Source organism: Mus musculus, chromosome 2 (assembly GCF_000001635.26).
Source record: "Mus musculus strain C57BL/6J chromosome 2, GRCm38.p6 C57BL/6J".
NCBI classification, from domain to species: domain Eukaryota; kingdom Metazoa; phylum Chordata; class Mammalia; order Rodentia; family Muridae; genus Mus; species Mus musculus.
Genome location: NC_000068.7, coordinates 40631906 through 40650846, shown reverse-complemented (window position 1 = coordinate 40650846; position 18941 = coordinate 40631906). Strand labels below are relative to the sequence as shown.

The 18941-nt window shown below is 33.9% G+C and overlaps 1 protein-coding gene across 7 annotated transcripts in view; it reads left to right on the top strand.

Annotated features, from left to right (window-relative positions):
- Positions 1–18941, top strand: part of Lrp1b (low density lipoprotein-related protein 1B) — a 2058309-nt gene that overhangs the window by 2002752 nt on the left and 36616 nt on the right. For all 7 annotated transcript variants that reach the window (XM_006498463.4, XM_006498461.4, XM_017319348.2 and 4 more), the window contains 2 exons: positions 3599–3760; positions 12967–13141. In XM_006498463.4, the coding sequence (XP_006498526.1) occupies positions 3599–3760; positions 12967–13141 (337 nt within the window). The remainder of the gene's footprint in view (positions 1–3598; positions 3761–12966; positions 13142–18941) is intronic.

Sequence of the window (18941 nt, the reverse complement as noted above, 5' to 3'; positions counted from 1 at the left end):
AATATATATATGAATTATATAGTCATAGTTACAGGTTATATGTTTACATGTAATCCATTCATTGTTCCTTACCTTCCAATCACTCTGCCTCCCCAATCACTTTTCTTACAGAAAAGTGCTGTGTTCTCTCAGTGTCTATTTACTTCTGCCTCTATGAAACTGGGTGTGAAATTCTACAGGAGTGTGGGTAGCCTCTCAGGGCCTGTATCCCTGAAGAAAACTAATTTTCCCTCTTGATGCTGGCATCAGAAATCATTAGATTCCCACGTAGTGGGGGACTTCATGAGCCCCTCTACTATCCAGCTGGGAATTTGATTGACGTAACCTTGTGAAAATCCTATGATTGTATTCCCAAGTGTGAGTTCATATATGTAATATACTCTCTTATATGGCAAATATTGTTTCATTACAAACATTCATTCTCTCTCACTTAGTGCCTTTCTCTAAGCCTTGGAAGGAGGAGGGTGATATGAGTGTCCCAATTATAGCTGAATACTCCACAGTCTCTTATTTGATGTATATTGACAATTTATGGGACTCTCTGATAACTACCAAATACTGCACAAAGAAGGATTTCTGATTGAAGTTGAGAGATACACTAATCTATAGGGATAAAGATAAGACTTCAGGGAACATCTTATTACTTTGGCCATTTATCAAAAACCAAGACAAACAAAAAACAAACCAAAACAAGAAAAATGGTTCTGTTCTCCCTTAGAGCCTATAACCTAGCCAGCTACAGCCAAGTTACTGGCACAGACCTAGGTTCCACCTTGTGTGGAGTAGGGATTAAATCAAATCAGAAACTGGTTGATTGATCACATAACATACATTCCACTGCTCTCTAGCCAATAGGAATTCAGCTTCAAAGTCATTGCCAACTTGCTTTATCCATGTCCTCTAGCTCAAATATTTGAGGTCTTCAGCATGTAGTATTACTATCGAATTCTCAGGAAAACCATGATCAATGGCTATAGCCTGTAACGTTTGTGAAAATGCTGTCTATAAGACAAAAAAGAAAGCATAGAGTTGGGATTCTGTTCTTGTGGCTGTCTTCTTTTAGGTTTGTTGAAGGATTAATTGGGAACAAAACACCCATGGAAGGAGTTAAAGAGACAAAGTTTAGAGCTGAGTCGAAAGGATGGACCATTCAGAGACTGCCCCACCCGGGGATCCATCCTATAATCAGCCACCAAACACAGACACTATGGCATATGCTACCAAGATTTTCCTTAAAGGACCCTGATATAGCTGTCTCTTGTGAGGCTATGCCAGTGTCTGGCAAACACAGAAGTGGATGCTCACAGTCAGCTATTGGATGGAACACAGGGCCCCCAGTGGAGGAGCTAGAGAAAGTACCCAAGGAGCTGAAGGGGTCTGCAACCCTATAGGTGGAATAATAATATTAACTAACCAGTACCCCCAGAGCTCGTGTCTCTAGCTGCATATGTAGCAGAAGATGGCCTAGTTGGCCATCATTGGGAAGAGAGGCCCCTTGGTCTAGCATACTTTATATGCCCCAGTACAGGGGAAACACCAGGGCCAAGAAGTGGGAGTAGATGGGTAGGGGAGCAGTGGTCTGGGTGTATAGTGGACTTTCAGGGTAGCATTTGAAATGTAAATAAAGTAAATACCTAATAAAATATTGGGAAAAAAAGATAAAAATGCCCAGAAAGTTAAATAGAATTTTCCCATCATTAGTATTTGTATGTTATTTTTTATGGTGCCATGAATTTTCTAATGCTCTTGGGCTTCTTTGTTCACTGCTACTTATTGGCTTGAGCTAATTTTCATTACTCTTGGCATGAATTATTTCTCTTTGAGTATTGTATGAATCCTTAGTAAGAGAATAAATAATTCATTTTTGACATGTTCTGGTTTTCTTCAGTCACCATGTGACAAAATTACCACCTCAGTCTGCTCCCTTTTCCTGTCTTTATGTTCATCCACTAATTTGCCAGATGAACTATTTTCTCTTTATTTCAGCAATCAATGGAAAAAACATTTGTTACCACTATAAGGAAACATCCTGCTAATATTCAGTAAATCATTTTTGGCAACAAAAATAATGAACATACTCAGCTCTAATAATCTCCTTGTTTCTGGAGCATTAGTAAACATTTATCTAGCACCAAACAAGATTTATAAATAATTTATTTGTAAAGCAGTGCTGTTCATCATAAAATTATGTATGACTTTGTTTGTTTAGAGCAAATTACTAGTGGTTTTAAGGGTGTAGCATTCTTTCAAAGTAATTAGAACTTACTGAATACACTGTAGATATTTTTCATTCTCTAAGAAATGCAGGTGAATTTTACTTAAACATATTTTATTCCTTATAAATGCTATGTTAAATATAGGCTGTATACTTGGAAGTTTGTTCCTAAAGCCAATGTATTCTCACACTCTCATCATCCACTGATCTCTTATAGCTCTTGTCTAGGTGCAGGTCATATGGAGTATCCCATTTGCACTGATGTCAAAGTTTTGTTTTCATCGTACTCTTCTTGATCCAGCAGGCATATTGCTGATATTTGATGGATTCATTTTACCCTAAATTCTACAACAAATAAAAATTTATTAAAAATATGGGCTATATGGAATCTATGGCCATGTGTAAAATAATCATATGATTATATTTAAAACCATAATAATATGTATCTCATCTATTTCTCAGGCAATTTTATTTTGCTTCCAGATTACCAAAGATGAAAGCTCTTATGGCAAAGGCACTGGCTGTGAGCCCTGGCTGAGCCTGGTGACTGAATTTGCTTATTGCCATTTATGCTTTTGTGTTTACCTTTATGTGATTGCAATAGATGCTTTTCTTCTATCTGTGTCTGCCAAAGCGGTTCCTGCTTTAGTGACAGGCCAGCCTGAAAGATACACCTTTTATATGTATTGTGTAAAACATAAAGAATGTTTGCTATGGTGATAAATTACTTTCACAGAAAAGAATAAGGGAAATGTTCAAAGATAATCTAGAAAATGTTCTACTGTGTTGAACATACAATATTTAGTAAGCTACACAGTAATTTTTTAAACACGAGTAAACATCAAGACTAGATAAATTAAGTCCCAGTGGGTATGCATTAAACACTAAATGTCTCCATGTTTACTTAAGTTAAGAAAACTTCATTAAAATATGTAACAATTATCTATAACATAATTGTCTTTATTTATTAAAATGCATGCTGAAGTACTTATCCACTGATGGTTTGTGTATAGCCAGCAGTGGTGAACACTGAATGAACAATGACAAATTATGATTATCTGAATTTTATAACAAAGTAAACTCTGTGATATCATATATAAGTTAAAAATAATTGAAAAAGTAGACATATATGAGCAAAAAAAAAAAACAATGTAGAAGTACAGTTATTCATAAAACACTCGCAAAATGACCTAACTGAATGTCAGATATGTTTAGTTTATACTTCCTTGGATATACAGCTCAACTGAAACTGAAGAGCTTTTGGTATAATAAAGTCAGAGAGAAATTGTAGACACAACTTTGCCAGAAACCTCGTGCCCTAACTTTATCTACAGAAGTTCCATTTAAGGTTAACAGCACAGCTTTGTTTCTTTTGTCCAATAGGAAGACCCACCTGTATCTGTGCCCTGGGCTTTACTGGGCCCAACTGCGGCAAGGCAGTCTGCGAAGACTCTTGTCACAATGGTGGAAGCTGTGTTGTCACTGCTGGGAACCAGCCTTACTGCCATTGCCAGGCAGACTACACTGGAGACAGATGCCAGTACTGTGAGTACCAGTGTCCTCCCTCAGCTTGCCAGCAGCAAGCTTTGATGTTTGCATTAAGTAATACTATGGTTCACATTTATACTCTCTCCTCTCTTCATTTTAGCTACAGCCCTTTTTTTTCCAGGTTCTTAAACTGTCTTCTTGTCACTTTAACTCCAATAATTTTTCCATTATTTTTATCCTATTTTAAAAGATTTTATCTGTTTTCTTTCCCAGCTTAAATTCAAACTCTCTCTACTATAATCATCTCCATATTTGTATCCTTAACTTTCCCCCTTCTTTCTACTCCTGGAAACCTGTAGGGATCTTGATTCTTTTCCATCCCTTACCTCTCCTAAGAAGCACAACTAGAGACAGCTCAGTTTGTGTGTTAATGGTCTCATCCTCACATATCTGGACAGAAACAGAATTCCTCTTTGCAGTTTCCTAGTCCTTTTGCTTTCTAGCACTGTTTTTTTTTTTTTTCTTTTTCTTTTTTGAAAAAGACAAATCCAAAACACCCTATACCAGTATCTGTTACTCCCAACTTCAACTTCATTTCCCTGGTCTCAGCTCTTCTTTTACCAGGTAGTATCATTCTTTTCAAACATTTTTGTTGTCATATTTCTGTCTCTATTTCTCCATCGACTTCACTTCTATTAAGATTCTGCCTTTGCTGTACTGGAGAAGCAGCCCTTATGAGACCCAAGTTGATTGATTATGCTATGTTCAGTGGTCAAACAACAATTCCTGTTTTACGTTGGCTTTCATCAGTTTCTTGATCCTTGTTTCTCAAGACAACTTCTTTCTTCATGTTTATAGACACTATTCTCTCCTGCTCCCATTTCTATTTTATCTGTTGTTTCTTTGCTGGCTCTTTTGTGCATTTTTCTGAGGATAAAATATTACATTCTAGCTTAAATATTGATGTGATTGCAAGTACTATCTTCATCTCTTGTTTTTCTCACTCCCAGTACTGAATCCTTTGCAGAGTCTCACATTTTACAATAAAGTTATTTTTCTTTTCAAAATGCTATTTTCAAGGCATCATTTTCTTTTATAAATCCATGAGTATATATTATTTAAGTATTTTTAGATGTTTCTTAAGGGGAATAAAATTTGGAACTTAGTGTCAGGATGATTTTACTTACATGTGGGGTTTTTGTAACACCTAAATTGATGACTCTTGTTCATTTTCTTTTTTCCACAATGCACTGAGTATGCTTTTTTTCTTTTCAATTTTTTTTTCTTCTTCTTCTTTTTTTTTTAAATCATTGTTTCAACAAAATTCCACCAGTGCAACATAAAGAGTCTTTTTCATGGATGGCATACTAGTGTAAATTGTTAGAGCCAAGATCTAAACCAGGCAATAGACATTCATGTCTCAATCCTTAAATTCATTTAATGTTCCTCAAAGCATGCTTCACATCTTTGGTCAGTAAAGGGAGTACAGGCAACAGTACATAGTCATGTTATGTACACTATTGATTTGGCAGTACAGCATTAATTATCATGCCCTGGCATTACTATGTGAACACATCTGCTGTAAGAAGGAATGGTTAGTTTTTAGTTTCCATTTCCTTTTGAAAGCTTTATTTCTTCTCATATGAGGCCAAGCTTTTTTTTGACAATATATAGATGTCACTACACTATGTCTACTGTCCCTTGTTATAAAATTTTGTATGTGTTGAACAGCAGTTAAATGAAAATACAATTCAGCTACAATTGTGCTTTTGTTCCATGAGACTCTTCTCCGTTCCCTCATTCTTTCATTCCTCTCCCAGCAGCACAGCAGAGGATCTCAGCATAACTGCTTCCTACTAATGCACTAATTTCTCTTTTGTGCTCCAGCATTCTCACAATCTATAATGATTTCTAGGAAATGAGGGCAATTCTAGCTACTGTCCCACAAAGAGTTGATTTTATAACCTCTCCTTTATTCTAGTAAGGCCATAGTCATGACTATCATCCATATATATGAAACTTCTCTGCCAATGAGACTATATCCAGCACTTGCTAATACCCTTTGTAAATCATCATGCCCCATCTAAGTTTAAACTGGCATTTTCTTCCTCTTCGAAGTTTCTGTTTATAGGACTTCTGGTTTGTCCATTCTGTTATTTTGTTTATTGTATGTTTCTCAGATCTGAGATTCTTTTAAAAGTTTCTTCCAAAAGGAGTTGTTGAACAAACAAATAACATTTTCATAGATAAATCCAAATGAAGGTAGACTGAACACTTTCATGAAAAAGCAATCAATATGTTGTATAAAAATATCTGGTCAATATGTTAATAATCTATAGCTAGTGTGTGTGTTTGTGGTATGTTTGTTGTCGTTATTGCTCCTGCTGTTTAGTTTTGTTTCCTTTTAAAGTAAAGGGTATTATATAATCCAAAGTGGCCAAGCTGCCCCCCCCACATTACATATACATATACATATACATATACATATACATAGACATATACATATACATATACATATACATATACACATATACATCATATACATATACATATACATATACATATACATATACATATACATATACATATACATATACATATACATATACATATACATATACATATACATGATGAAGAATGACCTTGACATTGTTACTCTTAGTCCTCCACCCTATCTTAAGACATATACATATACATACAGGAATTCATACTACATTCCATTTGGATTCAGTATTTTAAAAACTTTGGTTCATTAGCCTAGTCTAACAACTGATACATTGTGCTCTATCAGTTATCCTTCTTTATTTTTAAATTGAATAATCAGCATTCTTGATTCTTTTTCGACAGCCTTAGAATGCTATATAACTCTCATTATAGAAATTTATATTCTTGAAAAAGAACAAATTCAGTTAGCTTGCATCTTAATTGACAACTTAATAGAATCACAGTGTGTGGTAGCCCACTACTTTACCAGTCTGTGCTATCTTCACTATTAGCAATCAGAATGCTTCCCGCCTTTTACTGCAAAGCACTTATTTAAATTAACCAATTAATCCTTAGACAGAGGTTAAATAAGTTGCCCAAGGACTTGAAGCAGTCAGAATTAGACCGGAGGAGTTGTTGATCAAGACGTCTGCAAACATCCAGGAGAACAACGATGCTGTTCTCAGGCTTTGCCATTAAAATGACAAATCTAACATCTGATGAAGTGTAATAAATTCAGAATCCATCAGTGTGAGGCAGTAAAGTTCACTGAGCCTAGTGTTCTGTCAAAAGCATGCCTGGCATATATACTGCCCCCACCCCCAGCCCCCCGCCCTGGTAAATGAAGGAATGACAGATAAGCTCATTATGGCACCTAATTACAGGCTTTTAGTGGGAGGTAAAACATCAGTCTTAGTTGTGCTGAGTTAGAACCACTCAGTACTTCAGTAGCAAGGTAAAATCCAGAGGTCTGAATGCAAATTAAATTTGGTAGTAGCAATCTAGGTTAAAAAAAGAAATATAAAAAATAGTGAAGCTAAAATTTAATATTCTTTAAGATGTTTGCTTAAGAACAAATAGAGCCGAATTTTCATATTTCTTTAAAGTCAGGATTCCTGCTATCAATCAAAGCAAATAAACACAGATTTGTGCATTTAAATACAGGTGTTATTTGTGAAATCAACAATATCTGAGGATAGTAATACTAAACTATCCACACTACCATTGGGATGAGTTTTCTAAGTCTCCAAAATTAAATTGAAGAATTTATTCTTATACTTCTTGTTAAAGACGATAAGATCTGAAGTTTGTATGACTGCAAATTCAGGCTTCTCTTTTTATAGCAACCCACCATACAGCCTGTCCATATAGTGACCTATTGTAATCTGATCTTCCCAGTTTCTACACCATTTTTAAAGGAATTTTAAAATTGAGTTATTAAGCTAATAGCAAGCCTATATAAACACTGAAAACAATCATGTTAAAAAGTAATATTTTCAGTTGTTTTTATTACAAAGACAAACAGGGACTGAGGCCATAACTGTGACACTATTGACACAGGAAGTGGAATGCCCTACAATCACCAGTGGCCTCCACATCTGTCACATTTTGAGATTTTTCGGAACAGTCCCAGTTACAGTGGCACAAGTTATAGAACACAGTTTACCTGTTGTCTCAAAATTCTTTTTGTCTTGATGAGAAGAAAACGGAACCTTCATTCACCTAAGCTCTTGGCTCAGTCTGCGCCACACAGCATGTTCCCAGTGTCCTTTCTTCAAACTTTGAAACATGGTTATTTCTCCAACAGTGATTCCTCTCCCAGAAGTTCAAACCTTTTGTTCCTTACTTGAAATCCTCATGCTGTCTACTGGCTGTCTAATTTCCTCCTCTGTCTTCCTAATTTTCCTTTGTCCAGGGAAGTTGATACCTCTCTTTTGAAGTTTTCAACTGTATTTTCACTATTCATGTCCTGAACTCCTTGGGCCACTACAAGAGACAGCTAGTTTTAGGTTTTGCAGAGGAACCAGTGCCTGGAATCTGGATCAGTGTGCACAGAGTAGTTTCATCTGTGAGTGTGCACAGAGCTGGGCCCTGAGTCCTCTATAAATATACAGACAGTCAGTGCCTTCAAAATTTGTGAGTGTGCACAGAGCTGGTGCCAGAAGCATCTGTGACTTTGTTCAGAATGCCACCAAAGGAACAAACACTTAGAGCCACTTTACATGTCAATAAGGCAGTTTAAAAAAATTGGAATTGATCGACATCAAGACTTAGATATACCACTCCTAGGCATATACCCAAAAACTGCTTCCCCATAACAGAAGGACACATGTTCAACAATTTTCCTAACACCTTTTGTTCATAATAGTCAGGGATTGGCAATTCTTATGATTCTCTGGATTCTTCAGGGTTTTTATGTACCACGTTTTGGGTTTGATTTTATTGTTTTAGATCATCTGTTTGTCCTTTTAACTAATTTGGATAAGGTTTTCTTTTATCTTCATGATTTCCTGAAAAGATTAACTCTATTTCTTTCTACTGTTTTGCTGTTTTATTTATTTTTTTGATTTCAGCTTTCTGTTTGCTGTTTGTTTGTAAGCACAGAGTCTATGAACTTTTGTCTTAGCACCACTTTCTTTTTTATTATTATTAGATATTTTCTTTATTTACATTTCAAATTTTATCCCCTTTCCTCATTTCCCTCCAAAAACAGCCCTATCCCATTGCCCCTTCCCCTGCTCACTAACCCAGCAACTCCCACTTCCCTGTCCTGGCATTCCCCTACACTGGGGCATCGAATTTCACAAGACCAAAGGTCTATCCTCTCATTAATATCCCACAAGTCCATCCTCTGCTACATATGCAGATGGAGCCTTGTGTCCCTCCATGTGTAATCTTTGGTTGGTGGTTTAGTCCCTGGGAGCTCTGGGGGTCATATTGCTGTTCCTCCTATGGGGCAGAAAATCCCTTCATCTCCTTGGATCCTTTTTCTACCTCCTCCATTGGGGACCCTGATAGCACTACTTTCTTTGTGTCTCATAAGTTTGAATATGCTGTGTATGCATCTTTGTTTAATTCTGTAAAGTCTTTCATTTCTTTATTTTTTCCTGACACATTTTTTCATTCAGTAGAGAGTTGTTCAGTTTCCAATAGTTTGTAAATTTTGTTGTTTTTGTTGTTAATATCCAGCTTTAATCCATGATGATCTGATAATATTCAAAGTTTTATTTCAATTTTCTTGTATATGTTAAGAAATGCTTTGTGTCTGTATATGACTAACTCCACAGTAAATATGGGACCTAGTTTTCTGTTTGATTAAGTAAGGCTTTTTTTACATATGGCTTCAAGAAGTATGCAAATTTGTAGTGAGAAAGGTCAACTTCCCTTGAATATCCATGAATGGAAAAAAGTATTACAAAAAGTAATGTGAATAGGAACACATAATTATATTATCTCTAATCTATCATCTGAATATTATCTATCTGCTAAAAGTCTTCAACGTATCTGTCATTTATTCATTATATCACTGTCTCTCCATTCATTCATTTGTCTATACTCTATCATTGATATGTCTGCTTATTTATCTATATTATCAATCTTCAATCAAGCCATCACTTATAGATCCATAATTTATCCATATACCCATCTATTTATCTATCATCTATTTTATTATATTTATTTATTATATCTACCTTATTGTTTCCATCTATTTATCATCAATCAACTACTTTTCTATCATCAATTCTCATCTATAACCTATACATAATCTATGGTTATCTTTATATTTTCCTATTTATCAAATGTATGTGTGTGTGTGTATAATCTTTCAACTCACCTATCTATCATGTATAATATATCACCTGTCTATCCATACTATCAATTTGCAGCATAAGTGGCTGAAAAAGCCTTGGAGTAAGGTACATAAAAATATATTAACATTTAGATTTAAAATTCATAGATTGAGGCAGGCAGGGGTTTTGACAATAGAAAAAGAAAAGTAAAGAAGCTATGAAGTAATAAGAGAACTAAGGAAACAAAGATTAAAGGCATGAATGGAGAGGAAAGAGAATAAAACAGAAAGTAGAGGAAGAGAGGACTAACAGGTGTGAGATGGGTCACCAGCAGTCAAACATGGAGTTTCTAAGATTTATGTCTGTCTTCTAACTACATTTAGAGAAACTATTTTTTCAGCATGGTCTTTATTCCTTAAAGATCTTTATTCTTTAAATATCTTAAAATATTTTTAAGTTTATCTACAGAAATATTCATATGTATTATATTTTTATAATAGCTAAATTTTTACATACAATCCTGATGAAAGAGATATACATCTAGTAAGAGTTTATTATGTGTTTAATTAACATAATAATGAAGTTTGTCTGTTTTATTAAACCCAAATTTGAAACAGGAAAAATATTTCTTATAAGAAGGTTTATTATTTTTGTATTTTTATATTTATTTCTCTGTTTTTATAACAAAAGTACTGTGCAAAATAGAAAAATAAGGTCATGGGTAGCAAGGAAGATGTCTCAGTTAAATTACTTGTGATACAAACATAAGGACTTGGGTTCAGATATTGAGACCCCATGTAAAAAGGCAAGGCTGCCTGAGTCTCCAATCTTATTTAAGCTTTTATTTAAGTTTCCTTCTACAGTTAAAATCTGCTGTTTAAGTCCAACGTAGTCTATTTTCTATTCACATATTGTGCTTTCTTTTTATTTCTTTTCTTTTTTTCTTTTTCCTTTTGACTTTATTGGCTATTTTCTTTATTTACATTTCAAATGTTATCTAACAAACCGATGATGTAAATGGCGAAACATCTCTTTCATGTCTGAAACTACATATAGAGACAGCGAATGTGTAACTTGAGATAGAAGAGGAGTCTGAGAATGACCCTGATCTGTGAAACTGTGGCTCTTGTATAGTAATCTGATGTGTCCCTAAGCTTATATCATAGGTTTTAATGGTGTCACACAAGTATCTTAGGTCTGCTGCTGTATGGAACACTCTGTACAACACATGTCATTAGGGATTAGGATAGCCACCATATGGCACATTAATTTTTAATTTTAGAGACATAATGGTAGAGTTATTTGAAATATGATAGAGTTATTTGAAATAATTTTCAGCATTTTTCTCAGAAAAATATGTGACATCATTATTAATATAAGATTTCTTTTCTCAAGACCTAGTCCTATTCATGTATAAATTTCTACTCTCTTATTAATTCAAGTATGATCTTCTATATGCCTTATAAATCACTCTGTACTTCAGCTTAACAGCAACAAACACATGTTCCTAGCATATAGAAGATATTTTAAAATGAGTGTTTAACTATAATAATCAATACAGACATGACTTTACTCAAAACATCCTTGATGATGCAAATGGGGTAATGAGGCAAATTGAGGTGTGAGAAGAGATTCATGATGTAATCTTTACTGGAATTAGCATCAGTACCTGGGATTGAAGGTAAAAAGAGTAAGCCTGGTGAAGTAAAGTTGGTAGGATGTTAAAGGACTGAAGTTAGCCTCCAAGTCACTCACATTTAGGGCATTTTTTCTTATGTCATTCCAACATAAATTTTCATTGAAGGTTTATAGAATTCAATTGTGGGCCCACCAAGAAATTCTTCTACATTTTATGCATACTGGGAAACAGTTGAAAACCTTTGTCCATGAGATGCTCTGGAGAATTCAGTTAACCACTGCTCTTGGGGCACAGTGGGGTTACAGTGAAGATGATTATGGGGCCTAAACTATCAAATGTTTATTAAATTATGAATTTTTGAATTCATAATTATGCCTGTTATCAGGGCTTATTTTTAGAAGTTATATAAAGATCCTATAAAGTAAAAATATAGTGTATATTTATGTAGTTGTATATTTAGGATCTTCAGAAATATCAGGAACTGGCTCTCTAGGAGTCTTTACTCTTTCTGAATTTTATTGTATTCTGTATTTCTTTCTTCACAATGACTCCCTCATTTTATAAATGTACAAATTACCAGTAACAACCATGCCATGAGATAGCTGGTTTTTTATTCTGTCATCTTTTTTAAGTCATTGAAGCATAATAATTCTAAATGTATATTAATAGTTTATTTAATGCCCTTTGTTGAACTGTGAATCTTCAAGAAGGATCACATGAAGGAAGTATTTCTTTGTCATTAGGAAATTATTCTGTAATGCTCCTAAATGATCCTTTGAAATAGAAGCTTAGATTTAATGGGAATGTTTCATACTGGAGGGTGGGTTATTTTAGTGATCATATAGGAGAAGTGAGGAAGGTGTGATGTCTATGTTACTTTGCACCCATAAAGTATCAGCCAATTTTGCAATCAGCTTTCCTTTGGATTTTTATCTACTCACCATCTATAGCTCAAAGCCTAGACAGAGGACAGAAGGGCAATCATGACTTTCTTAAAGAAATTTCAAGCCTTTCTACTTACAGCCAGATGCACTTTTACTGTTCATTGGAAAGAACGCTAAAGAATCTTAAGCTTTGCAAATCAGAACAAAAAGAGTGCATCTACTAACATTGCATCAGTGTAACACTTATCTTAGCAGGATGAAATGAAGCCCAACTTAGGAACAGAAACAAAAAGAGGAATCAAGGCCTTATCAGAGAAGTTACTTTTGTATATTGTACAATCTTATTTTAAAAATTATTTAATCTATTGTGTGACCATTATCATATTAAATAAAATAACATAATTTATAAGACTAAAAAAATATCTCATGACATCGTTTAAATGTTTGGTTGTTTCTTCTTCCTAGATGTGTGCCACCACTATTGTGTGAATTCAGAATCATGTACCATTGGGAATGATGGAAGTGTTGAATGTGTCTGCCCAACACGCTATGAAGGACCAAAATGTGAGATTGACAAATGTGTACGGTGCCATGGGGGTCACTGTATTATAAATAAAGACAATGAAGATATATTTTGCAAGTAAGTAGGCATCTGACTTGCTTTTTAAAGCATTTATATGCCAAAGACACATGGTTTAGAAAATAAACTATAAAGTCGATTTAATTTTTTTTCTAAAATTCTGAATGTCCAACAGTTCACTTTTTAACACTTGAGATGAAGTTCACATTAGCTCACTCTTCAAGACATATGCAAAGATGCGAAGAATGTGAGCATCAATGATATCATTAATTATTCCAGATATAAAATATACTCAAGATGTAAGCAATCGCAGAAATGTATTCTGGAACAGATCCGTAGATCTAAAGATATGAGTTGTTTGCCTACCAAGGGTTTAATTCACAGCAATGGAAAAGAAGTTGAAGAGGAAGAGGGGGAAAATGATGATGAGGAGGGATAAAGAGGGAGACTAAGAGAAAATGTTGGTTGTGGGAGATATGGAAGGATAAGGACTGAAAGGCAAAGATTAATAGGTATGTAAGTAGCTGTGATGATGATTCATGAGTGCAAGATCATCTTGCTGGGAAAAGGTTAGTGAAATGGCTGGCCGAGTAGGCCTAGAACTACATAAAGTATTCTCATGTTTTATTTATTTTAGATTTTACTTAGTTTTTAGGTTTTAACTGACTAGCTCTATTTTGATAATAAAATGTTTCAGAATACAGTAGCTCAGACAACTGAGTGTTACATTTAGTAGAGTAAGACAGGAGGAAGAGATGAAACTGTAGGACAAGTCTGACCATATACATTCAATCCCCATATCCATGCATTAGAAGGAGAGAACCAACTCCCAAGTACTGACTTCTGATATCTTCAGCCTCTTGAATGCTTGAATAACAGACATAACCACATAGAATTTTGAATATAGGCATTTAGTTATTTCTCATTAATAGTCACAGTGAGTAGATTAAGATTGTTGTTTTTTTTCTGATCAAATATCTTTCTTCTTGAAATTATAATTTTATTTTATTGGTATTCATTGATCCTTTTGGGGAAAAACAATTCATATCAATGGTGGATATAAGCACTAAGATTTTTCCATTCTAAATCTGACTTTGGCAATTGCTATCTAAAACAAGTATATGGAATGATGGTTTTTGAAAGCAGATATATCCACATTCTACTTTTTCTTTTAAATGGAATTCTATGTTAGCAGATTTGGAAAATGCTACAGGATGTATCAAGTGGAATATCCAAAGGATAGCAAGCATGTGCATGACACAGACGTGCAATTGTGTGCAAATGGATATAAATACACGTGTGTGTGTGTGTGTGTGTTTATTATGTATACAATATTCTGCCTGCATATATACCTGCAAGCCAGAAGAGAGCACCAGATCTCACAATACATCATTATGAGACATTGTGTGGTTGCTGAGAATATACCCTAGCACCTCTGGAAGAGCAGTCAGTGCTCTTAATCTGTGATCCATCTCTCTAGCTCCACTAAGTTCTACTTCTGTTGCCTTTTGAAATTTGTCTTTATGAATAAGTGAATGGTAGCAGAATCCAGGAACGCTAATGCTATTGTTTGTATCATGAAACAAGTTCTCCCTATGAGGTTAGAGGTTAGTCTCCATGCTAGACAGAGTACTTTGAAGAACCCTCTAAAAGAAGTACTTGTAAAGAATTGGATTCTGTCACATACTTTCCTCAGAAATGTTATGAATGAGAGATAGAAGCAGAAAGTGTGCCATAAACTATCTCTGCCAGTGAGAGCTCTAGGAGTTGGCAGATGAATTATGTCACTCTGACAAACAAGGTCCAATAAAATGTTATTACAGGCACTGTTGACAAGTTTTATTTATTTACTCATTTTTATTTATTTTCAGTTTAGAACTTACTGTAAATATGTTTTGAGTTGTCTTTATGAAAAGCGTATACTAAGCCTAGCAATTTGGATAATTTGAAAGCACATTATTTTTCAGTAATTAAAATGACTGATATTTCTTTAATAAGTACATAAAATAAAATAATTGATCACATGTATCTCCCTCATGTGCATAAAAAGTTAACAACTCTCAATTATGAAAGAACTTTATTTCAATCTGTGAATGGACCTGGAATTTGTCTTTAAAAAAACAAAAACAAAATAAGAGAAAGCAGAAACCATCAAATTGAAGTTGAACAGTACAAACCAACAGCAGAAAAAGAGCCCTAAAAGAAATCACAAGTATCAAAGACCCACTTGTTCAGAAATTCATGAGTCATACAATAATACTAATCTGAATTGGTTCAGACCCATGCAGCCCTTTTGCTTGCCATGTCAGTCTCTATGAGTTTGTATGAGTTTTGCCCATTTGACCCAGAGGGCCTTGTTCTCCTTGTGTCCCCTCTGCCTCTTACAACATTTCTACCTGACTCTTATACAGGGTTCTCTGAGCTCTGAAGGGCCAAACTTTATGAAAGTATCACACTTAAAACTATGTATCATTCTTTTTATAATGTCTAGCTGGTGGTCTCTGTATTTGTTCTCATGTGCTCAAAGAGGAAGATTCTCTGAGTAAGGCACTGATCAATGAGTAAAGCAAAATATATTTAGGAGTCATCTTTTATCACAATTTTTATTTTTTAAACATTTTTATGTGTTTAATTATTTGTTTAGAGACAGGATTTCTGTATAGCCTTGGCTATCCTGGAAATTGCTATGAATAACAGGCTGTCATTGAACTCACAAAGATCTGCCTGTTTCAGCCTCCCAAGCCATCAAGAACTAGCTCACTTTTAAATATCTATCTATCTATCTATATCTATCTATCATCTAACATCTATCTATCTATCTATATCTATCTATCATCTAACATCTATCTATCTATATCTATCTATCATCTAACATCTATCTATCTATCTATCTATCTATCTATCTATCTATCTATCTATCTATCATCTATCTATCTATCTATCTATCTATCTATCTAATTATCTATCTATCTATCTATCACTATATCTATCTATCTATCTATCTCTATCATCTCTATCTATCTATCTATCTATCTATCTATCTATCTATCTCTATCATCTCTCTCTCTCTCTCTATCTATCTCTATATCTATCTATCTATATATCTATCTCTATCATCTATCTATCTCTATCTATCATCTCTCTCTATCTATCTCTATATCTATCTATCTCTATATCTATCTCTATCATCTATCTATCTCTATCTATCATCTATCTATCTATCTATCTATCTATCTATCTATCTATCTATCTATCTATCTATCTATATCTATCTATCATCTATCATCTATCTATCTATCTATCTATCTATCTATCTATCTATCTCTATCATCTCTCTCTCTCTCTCTATCTATCTCTATATCTATCTATCTATATATCTATCTCTATCATCTATCTATCTCTATCTATCATCTCTCTCTATCTATCTCTATATCTATCTATCTCTATATCTATCTCTATCATCTATCTATCTCTATCTATCATCTATCTATCTATCTATCTATCTATCTATCTATCTATCTATATCTATCTATCATCTATCATCTATCTATCTATCTATCTATCTATCTATCTATCTATCTATCTCTATCATCTCTCTCTCTCTCTCTCTATCTATCTCTATATCTATCTATCTATATATCTATCTCTATCATCTATCTATCTCTATCTATCATCTCTCTCTATCTATCTCTATATCTATCTATCTCTATATCTATCTCTATCATCTATCTATCTCTATCTATCATCTATCTATCTATCTATCTATCTATCTATATCTATCTATCATCTATCATCTATCTATCTATCTATCTATCTATCTATCTATCTATCTATCTATCTATCTATCTCTATCATCTCTCTCTCTCTCTCTCTATCTATCTCTATATCTATCTATCTATATATCTATCTCTATCATCTATCTATCTCTATCTATCATCTCTCTCTATCTATCTCTATATCTATCTATCTCTATATCTATCTCTATCATCTATCTATCTCTATCTATCATCTATCTATCTATCTATCTATCTATCTATCTATCTATCTATATCTATCTATCATCTATCATCTATCTATCTATCTATCTATCTATCTATCTATCTATCTATCATCTATCTATCTATCTCTATCTATTTATCTATCATCTATCTATCTATCTATCTATCTATCTATCTATCTATCTATCTATCTATCTCATCGGTAATAGTTTATTTTAACCTAGGTTTCTGAGCTATTATCTGGTTCCTGTTTACCTGTGCAGTACGGGGTACATCTCATGGCATGAACCTTCAGTCAAATAAGACACTGATTGGTTACTACTTTCACAAACTTTGTGCTGCCATTGCCTTCGTATATTTTGCAGGCAAGACATATTGTAGATCAAAGGTTTTGTGGCTTTGTTCACATTTATTCTTATCTTTTGGTGGCCTGCAGTGTGCCTTCCCATACCACAAAATTAAGAATATAGCTGTGGAGTTTCTATGTAGGCACCAGTTTAACCTCTCCATGTTTGATGAAATAAATGGGTGTTATTTTCAATAATCTAGAGTTGCTGTCAATTTGTGGAAGGCAATCTATTGCCTTGGACACAGCCTACAATATTTGAAGACTTCTATGGGATGCCCTTGGCCACCACCTCAATTGCATATAACCTAGTATCATTTTTGGAAGCTTTGTTTGGTGATAAAAGATTGCTAATAGGGACACTGTCTCCCTCATTATTTAGAGGCTTCATGAGCATTACCTTCATATATCTTGAAAAAAATTACACTGCAGTAGGTTGCTCTCCTCATTTTTCTATGATCCTCATCAGAACAGGCTACATAAAGTTTTTGATTAGTCTCTTCCACTTACGCTGAGAACGAGGGTAATGAACTAAGTCACAGGCACTGTTTACCCAGAAAACATAAAATCATCCAGCGAGCTTCCATCATATGAATAAATTTGTATAAGGAAGAGAGAACCAGATGTAAGACCCATCCCCTAAACTACCCAATAAAGGGAAATCAAAATTTATGAACACACACACCAAATATTTATAACTGGAAGAGACTATTTCCATCTATTCATAGAATTCCTATATTTCAAATGATTTTTCTGGAAATACAGATGAAGGGATAGATTAGAATAGAAAACAATTGTAACAATAGATACCCATTCTAACTTCATGACTAGATGTCTGGTAATAATATTTTAATCAGTGGTCTATATGACACTTGAGTAGAGAAAAGTGGAATATATTCACTATTTTGAAGTCTGCGATGGAATTTCTAATGACTTTCATCTTAGGATTACAGTGAAACTTGGATTCATGTCAGGATGTTTTGTAGGTGAAAAGAAATTCTAAACCTAAATTACAAAAATAAAGTTCTATGTTCACTTTTGTATAAAAATTCAAATAATCATGTACATTTGAAATTCTAGTGTTTATCCTATCAACAATCTACAGGCTTCAATTATGAAAATGACCATTAATACTTATTATCACTATATATTGTTCTTCCTCTTGGAGATAGATGTAAATATTATTGAGGAGAAACGTATAACTCCACATGAACAGTTCAGAGAGGATCTCTTCAATAGTAACTGTCCTAAGAATTCTTTCTATTTACTAGATAACTCGAAAGTAACTTTTTGGAAGTCATTAAACCATAGTGTGTCAACTTGTTTGTATGATATGTACCTTTATTGAAGATAACATACAGTAAAATGCCACATGTTCTTCTTAAGGTATTAAATTGTATTTGTTCCATGTTTAAAAATATTTGCAAGCTTCTCTCTTGTTCAAATTCAAATAAACATTAAGAGAAAAATGGCAAAATATCTTATAGCTGTTGAACTCAGGAATTTTCAAAATTAA